Source organism: Lytechinus pictus, chromosome 7 (genome assembly GCF_037042905.1).
Source record: "Lytechinus pictus isolate F3 Inbred chromosome 7, Lp3.0, whole genome shotgun sequence".
Lineage (NCBI taxonomy): Eukaryota > Metazoa > Echinodermata > Echinoidea > Temnopleuroida > Toxopneustidae > Lytechinus > Lytechinus pictus.
In genome coordinates this window covers 20,889,723-20,909,437 of record NC_087251.1, presented here as the reverse complement: position 1 = coordinate 20,909,437, position 19,715 = coordinate 20,889,723, and the positions used below count along the sequence as shown (strand labels likewise).

The window sequence follows — 19,715 nt, the reverse complement described above, 5'->3', positions numbered from 1 at the left end:
TTTTTTTTCTTATAATGCTTAGTTGGTTTTGTCCCATACATGTGGTCTGGTCCAGTTCTATTAAACTAGTTTGCATAATGAGCATTTTTTAAAAGTAATTTCTACCACTTAAATTTTCAATTACTTAGCAAATTCCCACTTGATGCACTTGGTCCTACACAATTCTTAGACAAACTGGTAACAAATCAACCAATGTAAAATTAGCAATGAGTCTTAAAGTACACACAAGAATAATGATGACGATATAAACTTAAGAAGAACACAGATGTATAAATAAATTTGAAAACATACTGGTTAGTTTGCAATTGCATCCCAGCTCCCACAAAACAGCTAATAACTTGAAAGCATGAAATGATGCTGAATTATTATCATTAGTGGGAGATAAGAATGATAAAATGCAAATTTGGTCTCATCCCATATGGTTTAATCCCATTCCATCTGCACCACTGGTATTGTCAGTATCGACAGCGCAATTTCGTGTCGGGTGTTCACTGGCTATATGAATTTTGGCTAAACAAAGAAGACTGGATTGTGATCAAAGTCATATCTCTGATCTTGGTTTAATGGTGGCAGCGGTGGGATTTGAACCAATGATACTGAAATCAGTTTGTCTTTACTAATATTTGGTCTCACTACCACATATATCATTTGTCATCTTATATTATTTCCAGTTGGGCTATGACCAATGGCCACATAGTCTATGAGAGTAAATACCTAATATTATAATAGACTAGTTAATCATTGCATGAAATGGAGAAATCCTAATAAGATATACGTTGATCACTGAATAAATGAAGAAACAAAAAGCTTAAATTTTAAAAGAACCAAATTAATATTGCGCCAATAAGCAATTAAGCTAAACAATGTACGATCAAATTACTTTAAACAGCAGTAGACAAATTCAATTTAGATCAGGCTAAATATAATTACAGTGGTAATAGATAAATTTGGTGTCAAATGGATTTTGAATATTAAAGCCAAAGCAATTAACAAGAGGCTGATGTGTCTGACCAATTCATAGTTTTGTCTAAATTCACATCAAGTATCAATATCAACAGTCACCTCTTTTTATTTTTATTGAAAAAGTTAATTCTTTCAGATACAAAATTTATTCATCCTCTACCAAGGTTGTGAGTCAGAGTTGTTGTAGAACAATGTATTGTGCTTATTTGTAAAGGTGTGTACTCTCACAGATAATTTCTTTTTAAATCGACGACAGATTGAATCCTTCACAAAGTTCATATATTCAATTATGGATATACAGACAAAATTTCATTTACTTTCATGAGCTTCATGTGTTCTTCATGCAATTTCTATAATCATGGAAAGCCAAATGTGAGGTCTCCAAATGATTTCAGTTCATTTGGTCCTGAAACAATTTGAATGTTTTCCTAACTTGCCCTTTTTGTATATAAGAAATGGCCTATAACAATTATAGTGATGATTTAATTTGATTTACACAAGCTTTACCTTTCTTTATGCACTTTTCATGATTAAACTTAATAGAGCACTGCACTGAAAATTGGATCAACTCAAAGAAAAGGGCCACATGCACTGAAAATGTCACAAAGAAAAGAGTGAGATCATGAAACATCGACATATGAGAAAGTCTCCTAGACTAATAGAAAGATAGTTTTCTTCTCCATAACAGAATAACACCATAATGGTTAGTCAAGATACAAAAAGATTATAGTTGTTACATTTGGCTACCCATAGTAAAACCACATTTTCAAAGCATGGCTTAATTACATAAAACCACTTTTGTAAAATATGGGTGAATATGAGCTAGTGAGAATATATACAAACTACTTACTTTCAGTATCGCCTTCATTGCCACTATCACCTATAAAAATGTGTTTGTGAAGATATAAGATGATGATGAAAAATGAATCACAGCAAACTCTAGATGACAGATGTAAAATAAGTATGCAAGAATCTTTTAAGTATGCAAAAATTCATTACTATCCACTCCACTCAAAATACACTATACAATTTTATACCCCTATTCCAAATATTACTTTATTATTTTATTAAGAAGATTTTCTACATGTAACGGCCGTAAATTCCCCTTGCCAAGTCATTCAATTTTTAATAAAGAAATTGAATCACTGTGGAATATCACAAATCATTTGCAGGTTTCAGCATTTATTACCTTCCTAAACCGCACACATATATCCCCATTTTTTCCTTCTTTTTAATTTTCTCTCGGTTTGTAAATTATCTCCATTTACATTTCTGTTTTTATGCAAAACAATTTTATGCAATTTACAAGTGTTATTTGTTCACATTTTGAGGTAAATCACCCTTTGCCCCAATCCTGTTATTGAAGGGGGTGGGGCTGCTGGGAATCACACTCTGTAAAGACGTCCGCCCAATGACAACAAATGACAAGTTCAATAATTTGGATTTCAAGTTCACAAAGTATGTATGGAGATTTGAAGAGTAATCCTATTGTTGCTAACTCTGCTTATCAATTTCTGAAAGGAATGTGAAGGTTCTTGCAACAATTGTGAAGATGCAGATTCTTTATAGTTCAGTAAATTATTTGGAGCCAAATAGATAACTATTGAATTTCCTTTTTTTTTCAAATTCATATTCTTCAGATGTCAATAAAATTCCGGGCTACACCGAAAAGTAGGATTAAAAAATGAAGCCTTCCCTGTAAAACCACACATACTTGATCATGGAAAGCATGAAGCCTGAATAAATATGATATGAGGCATGTCTTCAAGCAGCATATTTATAATAGTTAGAAATAATGAACATTCATGCAAAAGCTTAATGAGCATCGAGAGCCCAGATATAATTTCATAGCCATAAATGAAGCAAACAAGCAAACAAGCAATGGTGAAGGAGCATTTATCTCTACCAGCATAGTAATAAGTGACGACAATACAGACTGGAAGAAAAGAGAACACAGTTAGTGTACATGAGAAAACAAAGAGAGAAGAGCAATAGAGAGATAAAGGGATGAGGTAAAAATGACAGTAGAAGAATAGAACATGGGAAAGAGAGGGAAACCTGAGGGTGGGAAAAAGGTAAAGTGGAGTATTTATAGCATAGAAAATACATCGAGAAGCATGAAGAAATTGAATGAAAGAGAGAGGGAGGAAGGCACAAAGGGGGTTAAAAGTGCAATTTAGGTGTAGAGAGAGGGGGAAAGAGACAAGAAAAGGAATGAAAGAGAGAGAAAGAAGAGAAAAGGAGGAGGTTGAATGAGAAACATAGGGTATGAAATCAATTGAAAGAGACAATGGAATGAGTTTTATACCTTTATCTGGTTCTTCTGGTTCTTCTTCCTCCTCAATGATCTGAGGAATCGCTGGTGCATGCTGGACACTGATCTGTATCAAACAAAACAACAAAATGAAAATGTATTCCCTTCCATTCTAACGTTATATGAAATTGAAATTCAAAGTTCATTTCCTTCAATAACCAAAAATATAAAAAATTATCCATGAAACTGAAACAGAAAGCTTATTTCCTTCAATTCTTAGAAACAAAATTATGACTCTCTATTATCCGAAAATACGAATGCATCATACAATATATTTTTTTTTGTATTCTATTTACAAAACACTTGCAATTTGCATTTACCCAAGTGCCAAAGCTTTGATTCCATTTTGGCATGACATTTAATTGCTCTCTTTTCCAACAAGTTTGTTTGTTATCATATCATTAATTATTTTGAAATATCATAGTTTAAGGTCAAAGGAGTATATGATTACAAATCTGTAATCTGATCTTTCTTGTCATTACAATCCCATACTGTTGTTAAATGGTTTCAGTAGCACATTACTTCAATATTATCAGTCTGTTCAATGTCCAATCTTCAAAATAAGAGAGAAAATATAAAGATGTATAACATTGATCATTCATGGACTGGATGAAAAAAATTAATTGATACAAATATATTGTGCACTTACTATAGGAGGAGGTGGAATATTAGATGCTGGCTCACTTTCTTCCTCTATGCTCTCTGATCTGTTAACATGAGGAAAAAATAAAGTTGACAGCAAAAGCTTTATCAAGAATGGGTGCATGGAAGGTGGTTTGTATACAGAGGTATTCTGCATGGAAAGGTTTCATTCAATGTTTTTTTTATTAATTTGTCAATTTCATTTGACAAATCCAATATGATACAAGTTCATTCCTATTAAAACCATAATTGCTTGCAATAATTAATGCAACATTTTAATTTGCAGTTGTTTATCTATGAACCATCATAATCAATATATCTTTACATTGTATCATGTCTAAGAAATGAATGTACATGGAAAATGACTTTATGGTGTAGTTTATGAACAATTATGGATACTTCATGTAAACATTGCATTATTAGTCTATGGATTACCACATCATATTTGTTTTATTTCAACGAGCCAAACCTGAATTTTAAGAAATATTCAAGGGAAATAGATTATAAGCAGGTGACACCGTAATCACAATATACATATGTGCTGCTACCAGATGAATAATTCTTATATATAGAACATTTATTTTTAAATAAGACAATTAAATCAGCAGTGTAGATACATATTGATTCTTTATATTTTGGCCCAATGAATCCAAGTATATAGTACTTACATGGCAGCTTGTCTTCGTAAACTCTGCAATGAAATACAAAATGTGAAATATATTTATGTGAATTCATTTTGTATAACAATAATGACAACTCGAAATAATCTATATGATCAAAATCCTAAATGTTTTTATCACAACAATATTTACTTAATTAACATCAACAAGTCAAAAGAGGAAAACAAATAAAATAGGTTCATAGAAGAATTTCTGAAAATAATAACCAACTAACACAGATCAAACGTACATCATCGCATGAATTATTTTATCATTTTATATTTTCCATTTCAGCTTTCTGGCATTTTTTCACTAAAATGTCATCAATCATTAAAATGACAAAACCCAAATAATGACTTAAGGCATTCTGATTTTTTTATTACCAAATGATCATGAATGTATACACTCCTTTTTTTTTAAGAAATAAAAAAAATACTTACACCTCCTAAACTGTGTGACTTGGCATTCATTGTGTGTTGTGATTTCAGGATCTTATTCAACTCCTTCAGCTGTGAAACAAGAATGATACCAGAAATATGATCTTTGTGAAATAAGTATAATTTAATATAACTGTATGCCTCGTCCTTCTCCTATATAATACAAAAAGAAGAAAAGTTATGCATCCAACTAACATTGGATCTTCTGTAATAATGCAGAAAATGTAATGTCTACAGAAGAAAATATTAGAAAGGTAGGATCATCTTCTCCATTTCCATCTTCTCCTCCTTCCTTCTTTTTCCCCTTGCCCTAATCTCATTTTTCCTCTTCATCTTCTTCCTCCTCTTTCTCTAATTTCCCTTCAGCTTTATAGCCATCTTCTTCCAAAGCCAATTGACGAAATCAAATCATTTCACTCAAATTTACATATCTCTCAACATTGCCTGGCATAAAATCATCTAAGGCTATTGAAAAACACCATAAAATAAAAACAACAATATCAAACCATATATATACCTCTTGCGGGTTCATAACAGTGATATCTCCTAGAATTTCTTTCCTCCAGTTTCCTCCTGATGTGTTCTTTAATTTCAGCTTTGGTCTCTTTGCTGTAGAATCGAGGCTGTTTGTAGATCCTGAGGTTGACATCAGTCTATCCTGGGTAGAATTCTGAAGAAAAAAAAAGAATTCATCAGAGGGTTAAACTGGTTACTCTTAATGCATTTCTGTTACACAACAGTGGACTATGGCATTTTCTCCTATAAACAATGATATTGTTTAATATTTAAACTCAACCATGGAAAGCACGCATATAATTTGTTATCTAGAATGGGTTGTCTAAATATACTAAATCAAGTCATTTTGTTCTTTTACCAGAAGTAAAGAAAACAAGAAATTACCTTTTCGATGTTAGTACAATTTGGTGCTAAATGGAATCAAATAGTAAATTCAACACATGTCCGTTCCCTAAAGCTTATCATTAATGAGAATTTTTCCATCAATGATTAACTAGCAAAAAAGAATTTGATTTTGAATGGCTGATGAGCAGTGGTACCATGGTAATAAGGAACAGTGACCAGTGTATATGGGTAGAGTTACCATTACTGGTAGGTTTTATGAATTAAAAAATTAAACTTAAAATTAGAGACTGCCTACCAATGCTGTGTTCAATGGGAAGAAATCTGTTTCACTAAAGCTACCAGACTTGATGCTTTCCTGCGTTGCCTTACGGGTCACATGAGGGCGCTGTGCAAAAGGAGTTGGAACTGGGGGAGGTTGACTTCTTGATATCTCTTTGACATGAGATGCAGGAAACCATCCCTGTTCTTCATTGTCCTTGCGTCCTTCCCACCATTCATCTTGCTGTAAATTTTCAAATCAAAGAAAAAACAACATTAAAGCAAAAGTTTAGCTCTGGTAGTTTGCTAGAATTGTGAATAACTGTCTCACCTTGATTAGAAACGGTTAACTATACACCCGTACCTAAAGCCTGCCTTTGTTTCAAGTTCATGAAATCACCAATACATTTATGGCAAGAGTCACATGCACTACTGTACCATAAACGAATTGTCCATTTATCTGTTTCACCTATTTTTCTTCAAAATACAAATTTTTCTTGCACAGGCATTTCTACAGACAAACTTTTACAACAAAATTGTTTACATTTCACCAAGTCTTACAAATACGCACTTGCAATATTACTGGTTAAGAGTACAAGGGGCTGTTTCAAATAGCTGTTCGTAAGTTATGCATGACCTTACAGAAGACTTGGGACCCTCTCTTGTGCTTAATTATATTACATTATGTAGCTGACTTAGCACTAGAGAACATGTTCCAGTTGTAAAAGGTCATGCTTAACTTTATGAACATTATCAATATTTAATATTATTATTATCATTATTATTTGTTTGGCGTCACCTGTGCCTGGAAGGTCAAAAGTGAACTAAATCACTATGACCCGCAGGTCTCTCCTCCCGATATAACTGATTGGGGGAGTGCAGGTTGACCACTACACCGGGGTTTCCCCCTACTCTTATACGAATAGTGCAGTGGGTTCTTAACGTGCAAAGGTGGTGACTCTCCTCTACAAGGGGCCTCCATTAAACGTCCTATCCGAGGGACGGAGTGTTTTCCATTGGAACATAGCCAGCATCTTTGAAACATGGGAGAGACGTTTACACACAATGCACTGGCTTCATGCAGTCATCCGCCCGGGGTGGACTCGAACCCACGATCTTTGGTTCGACATTCAGACAAGTTACCGACTGAGCCAACAACGCTCTCCCAACATAATGAAACACCACCCAGTTATGCATTAATTTTTTTGTCGACATCCATCAGCATAAAACTATTCTAAAATATTCTCAATTTAAATAAATTTCTATCAAACCTATCAATTTGTTCATTTGAAGCACTGATCTTTGTTTTCCAAATTTACCTTGCCAACAACTTCTATTTCCTCTCCGACATTGAGGTTCAGCTCAGAATCTTTGGTGGCCCTGAACGCTGTCATAACAAAGATCATTGTCTTCACTTTATTCTTTCTTTTCTCTCTTCTTTTCTTCATCTGTCTCTTCTTTCTTTCCTCTCTGCTTAATCCACTGAGATCCTCCTCTTGTTCTTCTTCCTCTTCCTGAATCACAGGCTACAATTGAAACATTTTATAAGAAATGCACTTCGTGAATATGCTAGACATGGATTTTAAATACATTTTTTAAACATTTGTCAGAGGTACAAAGTTTGTTTGATCAAATAATACTGCATTATTCATGCATCTGCAATATATCTGACAGTCACTAATGAGCACTTCTGGGACCTGTTGCATAAAAATGTTGCCATAAAATCTCTGGCAAATATTTTGTCAGAGTTTTGTAATGTGTAATTTTCAATGGCATAATTTTGTTTGCCAGAGTTTTTGTTTATTTGCCAGAGTTTTTTATGGCTATGCAATGGGTCCCAGATTGGTAAAAAACAAGCTGTGCAATATTGCAAAATCCTAATTTATACACTTGTGCCAGTGGCCACTGAAATTAAGATGTAATCCTTTAATGAGATAATAGAAATTTAATCACTCAAAAATCCCCAGAAATTCCTATGTTTAAACTTTGGCTTAATTAAACTAAACTAAATTAAACTAGCAGTGAAATGCACAACGCATCATACTGAACTGGGGATTCGGTTATCATTCTTACTTGTGTTTAATTGCTGGTTAACAATCTTTTTTAAAAACAGCTGCAAATCAGAGAACATTGCAAAACTTTGTTCTACCATGGATCAATTTTGTTGAAGCTATTTGGTCCTTTCATCATTTTGGTTTTATACTTGCTTGGTCTAAATGTTGTTTTGTTTGATAAACAATCTTAATGCCACTTAGTCTATTGTGTTCCCAATCCAGAACTTCCTCAATTAGTTTGTCTTATCATATATTAGAACAAGTGGGTAGATATTAGACCAAATAGATTTCCTATTACAGGAAATTAAACAAAACACTAAACAGTATAAGTGGCGGTTAATTAGAGCAACTATGGTGTCTGGTAAAAATAGTTATAGATATATTGGAGTCAGTAAATGTGAGATAAGCCCAAGTCCAACTCTTCATGACCCCATTAGCATTAAAAAATGGTAAATATGAAAAAATGAAAATTAGATCAAATAGTTGTTTGATAACATGGATAGAGACCAAATGGAATTATTCATATTAGAATTAGACCAAGTGGCAATCCCTTAATAGGCAAATATCCAATGACTATATCAGCATACAGATAAACTTACAATTTTAGGATACTGAGGCACATCAAGTAGGTTAGGAGGAGAACCAGGGAAAGCACCAAAGGTAGAAGTAACACTCTGATATTAATAAGCACAAATACACAATTAGTAACACTCAACCAACCCTCAATATTGATATTATTAGTAAAGAAAAACTCGTCAGAAGGAATAAATGTGACTCTCCACCACAAAACAAATAGATCACAGTAGAGTTATCGTAAAGAGTCAAAAGTAGATACGGCCAAAAAATACAACTACAACAATTTCAAAGGTTTAAAAATGATGAACTTGCTCTCTTTACAAAACCTACTCCATAAAGCCAAATCCTATCAGGGTTCTAAACTTAAAGAGAATACATTCAAAGGCTAAGTGAAGTGTCAATTTAATCAACTAATCCCTCCATAATACATGTATATATATAGCAACGTTTTCTCCAACCTTTTGTACTTTGACATTATGACCCTTAATACTGTACTGGGCTATTTCACTCCATGAAAATACAGGTCCCCCCTCCTTCAGATCTTGGTCCCGAAAAGGCTGACCACTGCGAAAATTTGCATGAACCTCAAAAATTGCACAGAGATAAACAGGGTAAAAATTCACAAAAATTTGTTTTTTTTAATTAGTTATGATAATTTGTGCAAATTTATATGCATAGATCATGTTTTTCTGAAATAACTTCATACAGAAAGATTTTTATAAATTATTTTTGGTTTTCAAAGTATCCTAGAAGCATTGTTAACATTGGAGCATAGAAAAATATCTGAATCAACATCTATTCTCATGTATTTCATATTTTTATTGAATTTCTTATGTATCATATTGTTTTTAATGTTTTTGTATTATATTGTTTTTTCTTACATGTTTGTTTGAATATTTAGTTTGATCAACTTTATGTCAAAACAAAGCCAAAATATTAAGTAGTTACTGATTTACAGCCAAAATTGAAAAAATCACATTCCTATTGGTTTTGTAAACAAAAATGGAAAAAAATATCATTTTCAGGTTGACCTTTGGTCACAAACTTGGTGTCAAAATATGCGCAAGGCTTCAAAGAAAATAGTTTAAAGATGGTGCTGCGCCAAGTAAAGTTGTTTGCCCCCCCCCCCCATGCAGTTAGGATTAAACCCATGCAGGTACTCACTCTTTTTATAAAAACATTTTTTCTCCTTATTTTTGTTAAATATAACTTGTCTGACTTTCTCTCATTTTTAGTGTAATTTCTTGTTTTGTCGTGGAGGGTCACATATACATCTATTGTTTTCAAAGTACCGTAATTACTGGTGAACTCTGCCATTCTGACTAGGTTTAGTGATGAGGATCACACACAGATACTAAATTATAATGGTGATCAAGAGCAAAATAATACAATATGCATCATCACTAAATGAAGTTGGCTAAAAATAAATCACATTTACCCATAGTATTGAGTTCACCAATATTCATGGTACACATGACAAGCAAAATATTTAACCAGGAAAGTACATAGTTGAATATTAGCTACTCAACCTGAAGAGTAAGCCAACACGAGATTAGATTTTTTTTTTTAATATGTAATATCCCCTGGCATTTAGACAGATCATATGAATTTTGAATACAGGTTCTAAACACATCAACTACTATAATTTCAAAATCAGTTCAAAATACAAAGTGTTCATGTTACATGTTTTCTCAACATGTTTATGTTGTAAAATGACACATAACATGAGGAAGATTTTAACAGTATTAAAAGAGGAAGATTTAAACAGAGTTGAAAGAGATAGACAAAATTAAGACTGTTAATCAATTAGTCAATAATATAGTTAGAAAATTAAATTTGATAACGAAATTAAGATTGATCCATAAAAGAGAATGTTGGAGAATCAATATGAGAATAAAAACTTAGAAAACAGGTATAGATTGAGAGGAACGCTGAAAACCATCAACCATCATAATATTGCATGTTTAGAAGTTGAATAGTTTGTTAATATCATGTTTTGAAAAAACATACCACTCTACTGGGTCTTCTCATTCTTGGACTGCCTGTTGGCCTCTGAGAAAGTTTCTCCTTTTCCTGCTCGGTCTAGATAGGAAAAAAATGCATCTTACTAAAATCACAATAACACCACTTTAAAGTAGGTTTCACAATCTACATATAAATCAAATATAGAATTTAATTACAAAGTTTAATCATGATTGTTGATTTGGTTGTATAACATTGTTTTGCATTGATATTTACAGTAGGGATTAATTCATTTCACAGAACCAAGATTATTATCATATGGAACTGAATTACAAGGGCTACGATGCATGAGGTTACTGTTTCTTTCAGCTTACCATTCTGATGACTATATAATAAGTCATCTAATCAATTATCTATCATTCTACAGAAGTATTATTCTTGTTTGATCTTTAACTATAAAAGTATGTAGACAGGCAGAGTGAGAAGCTTTTAATGAAAATTAATCACAAAATAAAGTAAAATTTAAACAAATCAAACATACCCTTGAGCTTTCAAACAGGTTGTTGATGAATGTCATTGCTGAACCAGCGAAACTTTCCTGCAGAGGTATACAGATAGAGAGAGAGAAAAGATAAAGGGTTGAGACAGAAATAGGGAGATAGATAAGCAGATGAAAGAGAGAAAAGGCGAGATGAACAGACAGACACACAAAAAGACAGACAATAAGTAAATATATAATGTCAAATTATTTAAAGGCAAGATTTCCATAACCTATATTTATAGTAACTCTATATTTTTTTTGCTGTCTGCATATTTGGTAGACTTTCACCGCAATAAATCATTGAATGTGTATCAGGTACCAGTAGCTTAATCAAGATAGTATTAAATAAAAAAACTAATATCTATAACAAAAATTACATCCTAACATGATCTTGTACACATAGATTTAAATTCAAATCAACTCTATTAAATCTTTGGAGACATTATCATGTTTTTCAAGAGTTTTAAAATTTAACTAAACATGAAAAAGCATGGAATTATCAATAAATTCAAATTGGATCATCATATGAATTTCATAATACATAAACATACAGATGCATATTAACCTATTTTTTTGTTAGAAATGAGCAATATATTTTACATAATCTAATGGACATAAAAATATATATATAAACTGTATAATGATTGAATCTCTATAAATGTAGATTGCATGAATATAAACCTACCTCCTGATTGTCAGTCTTCTCTTGATTTGTTTCCTTTTCTGTCTCTTTCTCTGTACCAAGCTTATTGAATGCTTCAATAGCAATGGCAACAAATAAACTGAAATGAAATAGAAAGGAAAGTTACCCATCTGTCCAAATCACAACTGAATCTTGAATAAATAATCAAACAAATGGTCAAACACAAAAAAGAGTTTCATAAATCAAAATAATTAATAATAATAACTACCATAATTTCCTTTGAAATCAATGCAGGGCCAAACTGAGTAAAGAGAACTACATATACAATTTACATATATTTCATGGAAGTTTTCCTATGCATGAAATGACAAAATTGGATTAGACTAGATGGATATTCACTTATTCTTCAAACAATTTTGTAACTTATTAAGGAACACAATACTCACTTCATGACAACCAGATTGATAGTTGTAAAGCAACCAACAAAGTAGATACATGCCCATTGTGTTGTAGCAACCATTGCCTGTAATCAGAAGACAACCATTAATCCAGTTACCAACTGAATGAAATAGGAATCAAGGTGAAACTGCAATAATTCAACAACTAGATCTTAAAACATTACATATAAAGGATCTGCATTTCAAAGTTCTAAGTTCATAGTTCAGTTTGTTTTTAATCTGAAGGTATGAACTATTTAAAAATGAGTGAATATTACCTTTCATCAAGATAGGTAAAGGAAAATGAAGACTTTATTCTCCAAGGACAGGAAAACGAAACTTCTTTAATATCTACATATATATATCTATGTGTATAATGTTGGGCATTCATTTCCTCCAATACATATACAGTGTAGTATAAATATGCAAAAATTCAGGACGGAATTAGAAGAACTGATTTTTACAACTGAAAATAAAGTAATCAGGAGATCATTTCCTCAGTGCAAATAAATGAATTATTGTCATCAGTATCAATACTTATTCATTATACTCACAGCATTCATAATCTCATGCCAGTTGCTTGTGGTTACGATCTGAAACACCATCAACAATGAACATCTGACGGGGGAAAAAGAAAAATAAAGTAGAAAATGGCAGTCAAATCAAGCATTGATTCAGTTACGATAAAACACTGATATCAATAGGCATTCTTTTAGGGGTTGCTGTATGGATGTACTTATAAAATGTTTATGACTTGAGTAAGACTAATGATTGTTGAAAAATGTTAAAATTCATAAAAGTAATACAAAAACCAGAAGACTGCAAATCTTTAGGATTTTTTTTCACAGTGGATATATTTCCCTTCTTTTTCAAGATATACAAGAGAAAATTACATGAAATATGTACCGCTACATTAAGAAACCATAAAAGCATAATTTTTTGGCAGAAATACTAATTTTGGGAAACAGTTTCTGTACTAGCATCTTAGATGTCTGGTATAGATTAGATATGATGGAATACTCACGAGAAAGAATCGAAGCCAATACCACAGTTATAGCTGTACACCCCTGCATCATAGCTTGTATCTGGAGTAATACCATAAAACAACTCCCATCCCAGCACAGATGCAAAGAAGCTGTATAACAAAATGATATCACTCATTATAATCAGACAAATTAAAGGAATCTCACTGAATATATCACTCATATTTACATATGATTTACTTCTATCCTAGCGCCAATGCAAGGAAGCTGCACAACAAAATTAAAGAAATCATTCGAGTAAAATATGTTAAAGTAATCTAATTGATCATATCACTCATTTCTACCACACTCACTTTTACAAAATGTTCCAATAAAGAATTGGAAATGCATAATTGAATATACAAAAGGGATTTTAAATCTTTGCATAGAGCTTCTGAAAAAGTGTAAATAAGCTCATATAGCCCATGCACACACTGACATATCTAATATGTTATTTGTGTTTCTGAACACCTACAAGCCTGAAAACAGATTTAGACTACCTTGTGGTTGTAACGCATTTCAGCTTCAGTTCAATACTATGCCTATTCAGTACATCACATGACCCTAACATTATGGGATATAATACTTACATAATGATGAAGACAAGGATGATCAGATCAAACATGACAGTAAATACTTTGGTTGAGAAGAGGATCACAACTTTCTTGGTCTGTTAACAAATTTAGAAAGATAAAGGTTGTCATTTTATTCACCTCTTGTACACAATCACTATAAATATCCCTATTCATGAAGTTTCCATCAAATATAGAAATATTTATGCCCTTGAAGACTGCAAAAAATGACAATTTTTTTATATTGTTTGTTGGTTCCATTCATTTAATTTCCATAAAAAGATACTTTCAAAGTATACCGTATATGAATATCACATTATATAATACTAAAAAAACATATATATAAGAAATTAAATGAGAGAACCCAAAGAAAGGCCTTCAAGGCTTTGTGGGTACATGTTCCCTCAAATATCACATTTCATTACAGGCATATTGGAATCTTGGTATTGTTATAAACCCACCCATTCCATGAAAACATATCAAAATATCTGTTCAGTGAATTAATACACTATTCAAAGCTGTAAGCCCTTCGTGTCAATAAATTAATAATCGTGAATTCTCCATGCAATAATACAGAGTTAAACTGAGGGAATTCGTTTTCTGGATAAACTGACCTGAGCTGAGTTGAAGCCCAACCGGAATGTCACAGCAATGCCGGAAATAATGTTGCATAAACCATAGTAGTTGGGTGGTATGAAGTAGATAGGTATGTTGGATGCTAAACCTATTACAATCAAGATAATATCCAAGATCTCTACAACCTGCATCAGGTTCTTTCCTTCTGACATGATGCGAAGCAAGACTTCCACCTGTTAATCAAAACCACAAAGTACACATTAAATTGTCTTTATTTCCTTAGAGCCAATTTTCCAAGGTCGACTGTATTTTTCTATTTAAAGGTCTCTTTCAAAATAATTTTTAAGCAGTGTCTCAGTTATTGCATGCTTTCAATTACATGTGAAACATGATCAGAACGATAAAAAAATTGTATTGCAAATTTTTATTACATCTGAATTATGTGTTGTGTAGTAAATTTTCTCAACAAAATTTAATCAATATTCAAAAATACAAATGGGCAATTTTCAAATATTTTTTTCCAATCCTCAGAGATTTTAGTCCTTGATTGATACATTAAAAGTGAAAGCTTGTTAAAATAGATGAGAGAAAATCCTGTATTTGTACTGCTTAATTATTGAGGCTGCATGAAAATAATAGAGATGTTGACAACAACATAGATACTCATCACCTTATCAAGAATTAAAAATCATTCAAATAAATCTCTATTGTGGAAAGTGGTGACACAACATTTGCTCCAGCGACAATTGCTCTGGGGCGGTATTCTGAGGTCATTTTATCTTTAAAATATTTTATTTTATCTCTTAAAATGAAATTGGTATTCTGAGATGACATTTTATCTTACAGATTAAATTAAAAATTTTATCTTGCGTACAAATTTTATTTTGCGTATCTATGATGATACGCAACAGAGCAGTGGCTGCGTAGACATAGCCATCGCGTATCTGGCCATTGCAACGCGGGTGATGTGCTTGCGCCCAAGTTACTTTGAAGAAAAAATAAAATAAACTTAAAAGAGGGTAGGGGCTATCTTATCTCCGCGACGTTGATTTCGTCAATATTTCTAGGTGAATCAACTCCAAATTTTGGCATGAAAATTAAGAAAAATTATATATTCATTGAGAACACCACCTTAAAGTTATTCCTGTACAATCAGGAAGCATTTCATAAGACTTTTCTTGACTAATATTGTCTTTGAAATGATGCTTGAAAAGATATGATATAGACTTCGAAAAAAAGATGAGAGTATTGCCATTTTTGTTAAAAAGAAATCTCTGTAAAGACGCGCAAGCGTATAGTGCAAGCGTATTGAAGTCAATAAATTGACGCAATCTCACTCCTTCACCACACCTCCTAGTGGAATGGATTTCCATTGGTTGAGTGATATGAGAGAGCTATAAAAGCGCGTTTCTAATTGGATATTGATTAAACAATAGGTGTGTCTTACAGAGATAAAATGAAGATAAAATTGTTCTCAGAATACCAATTTGGAGAGATTTTAAGGGTATTTTATCTCACTGATTTTAACGGAGATAAAATATTTTATTTTATCTGAGATAAAATGGATCTCAGAATACCACCCCTGGGCTTTATTCTGTCTAAGATATGCGGTTAGGGTTAAAATAGGGGTTTAAGTTAGGTTTAGGGTAAAATTTAGGATAGGGTATAGTGTTAAATCCAAGGTTGAAGTTGGTCATTCCATTAATGTGTGCAGCAGAGCAATTGTCGCCGGAGCAAATGTAATGGAAGCTGAAAAGCAAGCATCTCTGTAATTTGCATTCTGAACTTATATCTAAAAGCAACTGGTGGTACACCTTTGAAAATATGGGTAAAGCTCATGAAAGAAAGAAAGACTTACTGCAAAGATGGATAAAATGGTAGTCTTAAGGATCTGGATGGTCATTCGAGCCATTTCATCCATGTCATGCCACTTCAAACAGAAGAGGATACTGTAAAGACAAAAATATTATTATTTTTTATTATTGTTTATCAGGTTTTTTTTTATCTGTATGTGTTCTTTTAGTAAGAGTTGCCCCATCAATTATTCCCCTAAAGCCCTAAAACACAAATACAAATTTTGTAAACATATTACAGTTAAATCATCATATTTCAAATAAACAATAAATTTAAAAAAAACATGAAAAGATCTAAACCAATATAATTGAAAATGTACATCTTTTAACGTGAGGAATTGATTAAAGTCAGTGGCATAAAATTCAACTTTCAGAAAAAAAGTGGCTTCATCAAATATATTGTAAGAAAATATAATAACTGCAAAATATATTTGATTTACCTGTGGAGAAGGATGAGAACAAGCACTATCTTTGAATAAATGCTTGATCTGACAATCTTTTGGCTGAATGACTGGATGGCATACACATATTTAGAACTATTGGTATCCTGTAAAACAGAAATTGACAAGACACATTTATATGCAATATGAATTGTTCTTGAGTCAAGACAGTATATTCATGATTACTGGATATCTAATTACTCAAAGTCAACATTACACAAATATCGGTGTACATGTATTCACAATGTTTACAAGCACTGCTTGAATAGGAACAGGGGTACATATATTCACTTGAATTTTAAGAAAATTTGAGAAAGTGGAGGGATCTACTTAATTACGGATGGCTTGAGTGGTGTAGATCAACTAATTGTTATAATTATTACAAGATACATTTAAGGAATAAACTGAATTTTTCCTTAAAACACAATAATACTTTAAGGAGAAACAAAAAGTTCTAGAAATAAAGATATATTTACTACATAAATGATTATAATTATGTTATAAAACATAATAAAATAATGACTAAAAAACTAAGCATACTATAGTGAGTGGAAACAGTTTCTAATTTAAAAAAATCTATGTGCAAAAATAACGCCATTAACAGTAGCTTTTATGAAATACTCATAACAAATTAAAGCATTCTTTGCAATGCTAGCCCTACACCTTTAATATACATATCAGTTCACAGATTACTGTATAAATTAGAAGCTACAAATAATTTAATCTAAAAATCTATATTGGGCATAGAGTGATGTAAAATGAGAATTCTTACCATATCATAAAATTTATCTTCTTCAAATTCAAATGAGAGAGCTTCATTGAGTCTTATAGTCCACTGTAATGAGTCTATCTGACCATCATCATTATGATCTAAGTAGTCAATCAGCTGGAGATTCATCTCTTCTGTGTGCTGTGGATATAATAGAAAAGTGTATATCACTAGAAAATTATTTTTTTAGGGGTAAGTTATAATTGTCAAAAATAGTGTTTTATGAACGTATCACCACCTGTTCTTCACATAATAATTACCACACTCCAATTTACCAACTTTGAAGCCATTTTTCACAAATATTCCCAATCCCAAATTACCCAACTCTATCTATGTATTAATGTGTTGGATATATATCAACCAGATAATCATATTTTCCTAAAATACTGCAATGTTAACCATCTCTTACATGCACTAAAACTTATAATATTGACAATATATAGAAGGCAGGACCTAGATATAGCAGTAGTTTGACATAGGCTCTAAGCATGATGAACATGTTTTGGTATTCTCCCATAAAAACAAATAAAAAACTAAAATGAAGACTCACATGTGGTTTGAGAATTCTGAGGAGTTTCAAGAATCTCCCATCATCCTTTGGGAGACTCCCTTGACCAAGAGGATCCAAAAGATTCCAAGCTTTAGCTAATTCTGCCCTCTCTCTTGCTCTCTCTTTCTTCACATGCTTCTTGGCGAATGACCTGCAATGGAGAATGTAAAGACCATATAGTAAGGTAGATGGGGTGGAAAAAACTCTTTGGTATGTTCAATATATATCATAATTGAGAATATGCAGGTTTTGAAAGGATTGAATTTGTATTTTCATTGAATTCTATTATGGCAAGGAACCAGGTAGCATTTTCAGGTATAATCACCGAGGATTTCTTGGACTTCACTAGAACTAAAAGAAAATGGCAATAATAGCTTGTCAATATCAACATAATCAAAGGAATTTTGTACAAGAACAGTAAGTCTTTTAAATGCCTGCATTGTATTTTGATGAAGCCTTGACTAGCAAGGAAAAAGGATATACTTTTAGTATACTTGACTGGTTGATTAAGGTTGCACTCTTTGAGGCCGATTTCTTCCATATTCAGAAATTACAATGTCTGAAATTCTAAGTTCCCATTGTTATTACTACAAGTGTCTTTCATACGAATGCCAAGTTAAAATAAATCCTCTTGAAGTAAGAAATCTCTCTCTTCAGTCTACAATCCTTTTTTTTTTTTTACTTAATAGTTCATAGGATGATGGTGGTGGGTGTCATGTTTGATAGTGGAGACATATTTAACATACCAGTAGCTATCCACAATGATAGCTAGCATGATGGCAGTGAGAAAGAAAACACCAACAAAAAGGAAGATTCCGAAGTAGAGGAAGTTCCAATGGCTTGTTGCATATGCTGGAATCATTAGATCCTACACAGAAATTAAAACAAGAATATTGCATTTTTAGTGTTGAGTTTAAAAGTGAAAGTTGATTGGTGGTCATGATGTTCATTCAGTGAAAGTTTGATAAAAATATATCTGGACCCAAGCTTCTTAAATTATGCTAATTAAAATCTATCTCTGATACAAACACTTTGAAAGTTTTTTGCAAACATACGGCTTTGATTTAGGGAGGCACTATAGCTCAGTCGGTAGAACAGGGGTTTTGGATTCTGTTGACCCAGGTTCGATTCCCACTTGGTGTGCTAGTGCCCTTTGGTAAGGCATTAATCCTCATTACCAGGTCCCTCAGAGAAGACCTTAAGCTGTTGGTCCTCTGGTTGCTTGCTTACAAGCATTCATGCTTTTCTTAGCAGTCAGGTAAAAAAAATCACTACCATCACTACCATTTGCAAGTCTTTTCTACATCACTGCACATTACTTACCTGGGTGTAGTTTATAGTTCAAAAGACGAAGTGTAACACCATACACCTAGGAATCTGTCATTTTAAGTCTATCATATCATTATTGATATATCGGTTAACATAATAGTAATTATATAAAAAAATGAGGTGTAAAACTTACTGGATAGTTCTCTGTAGATAGTAGCACAAATAACCTCAGAGATGTAATACCAACATGATCAAAGGCTCTGCATAAAAATGGAAACACAAATCACAATGTAATCTTTAAACTTAAACAGTATTCA

At 32.3% G+C, this 19,715-nt stretch overlaps 1 protein-coding gene across 4 annotated transcripts in view; it reads right to left on the bottom strand.

The window, feature by feature from the left end:
- LOC129264776 (uncharacterized) overlaps positions 1-19,715 on the bottom strand; it is a 42,624-nt gene that overhangs the window by 4,017 nt on the left and 18,892 nt on the right. The window contains exons 9-31 of one of the 4 annotated variants that reach the window (XM_064102187.1): positions 19,592-19,658; positions 18,876-18,997; positions 18,130-18,280; positions 17,583-17,720; positions 16,811-16,917; positions 16,376-16,466; positions 14,556-14,750; positions 13,960-14,039; positions 13,372-13,482; positions 12,902-12,965; positions 12,357-12,433; positions 11,953-12,049; positions 11,268-11,324; positions 10,775-10,846; positions 8,788-8,862; positions 7,454-7,660; positions 6,172-6,378; positions 5,533-5,685; positions 5,019-5,087; positions 4,588-4,610; positions 3,927-3,984; positions 3,272-3,344; positions 1,814-1,843 (exon numbers count right to left, since the gene is read on the bottom strand). In XM_064102187.1, the coding sequence (XP_063958257.1) occupies positions 1,814-1,843; positions 3,272-3,344; positions 3,927-3,984; positions 4,588-4,610; positions 5,019-5,087; positions 5,533-5,685; positions 6,172-6,378; positions 7,454-7,660; positions 8,788-8,862; positions 10,775-10,846; positions 11,268-11,324; positions 11,953-12,049; positions 12,357-12,433; positions 12,902-12,965; positions 13,372-13,482; positions 13,960-14,039; positions 14,556-14,750; positions 16,376-16,466; positions 16,811-16,917; positions 17,583-17,720; positions 18,130-18,280; positions 18,876-18,997; positions 19,592-19,658 (2,324 nt within the window). The remainder of the gene's footprint in view (positions 1-1,813; positions 1,844-3,271; positions 3,345-3,926; positions 3,985-4,587; positions 4,611-5,018; positions 5,088-5,532; positions 5,686-6,171; positions 6,379-7,453; positions 7,661-8,787; positions 8,863-10,774; positions 10,847-11,267; positions 11,325-11,952; positions 12,050-12,356; positions 12,434-12,901; positions 12,966-13,371; positions 13,483-13,959; positions 14,040-14,555; positions 14,751-16,375; positions 16,467-16,810; positions 16,918-17,582; positions 17,721-18,129; positions 18,281-18,875; positions 18,998-19,591; positions 19,659-19,715) is intronic. The other 3 variants (XM_064102188.1, XM_064102189.1, XM_064102190.1) reach the window with 3 other exon arrangements.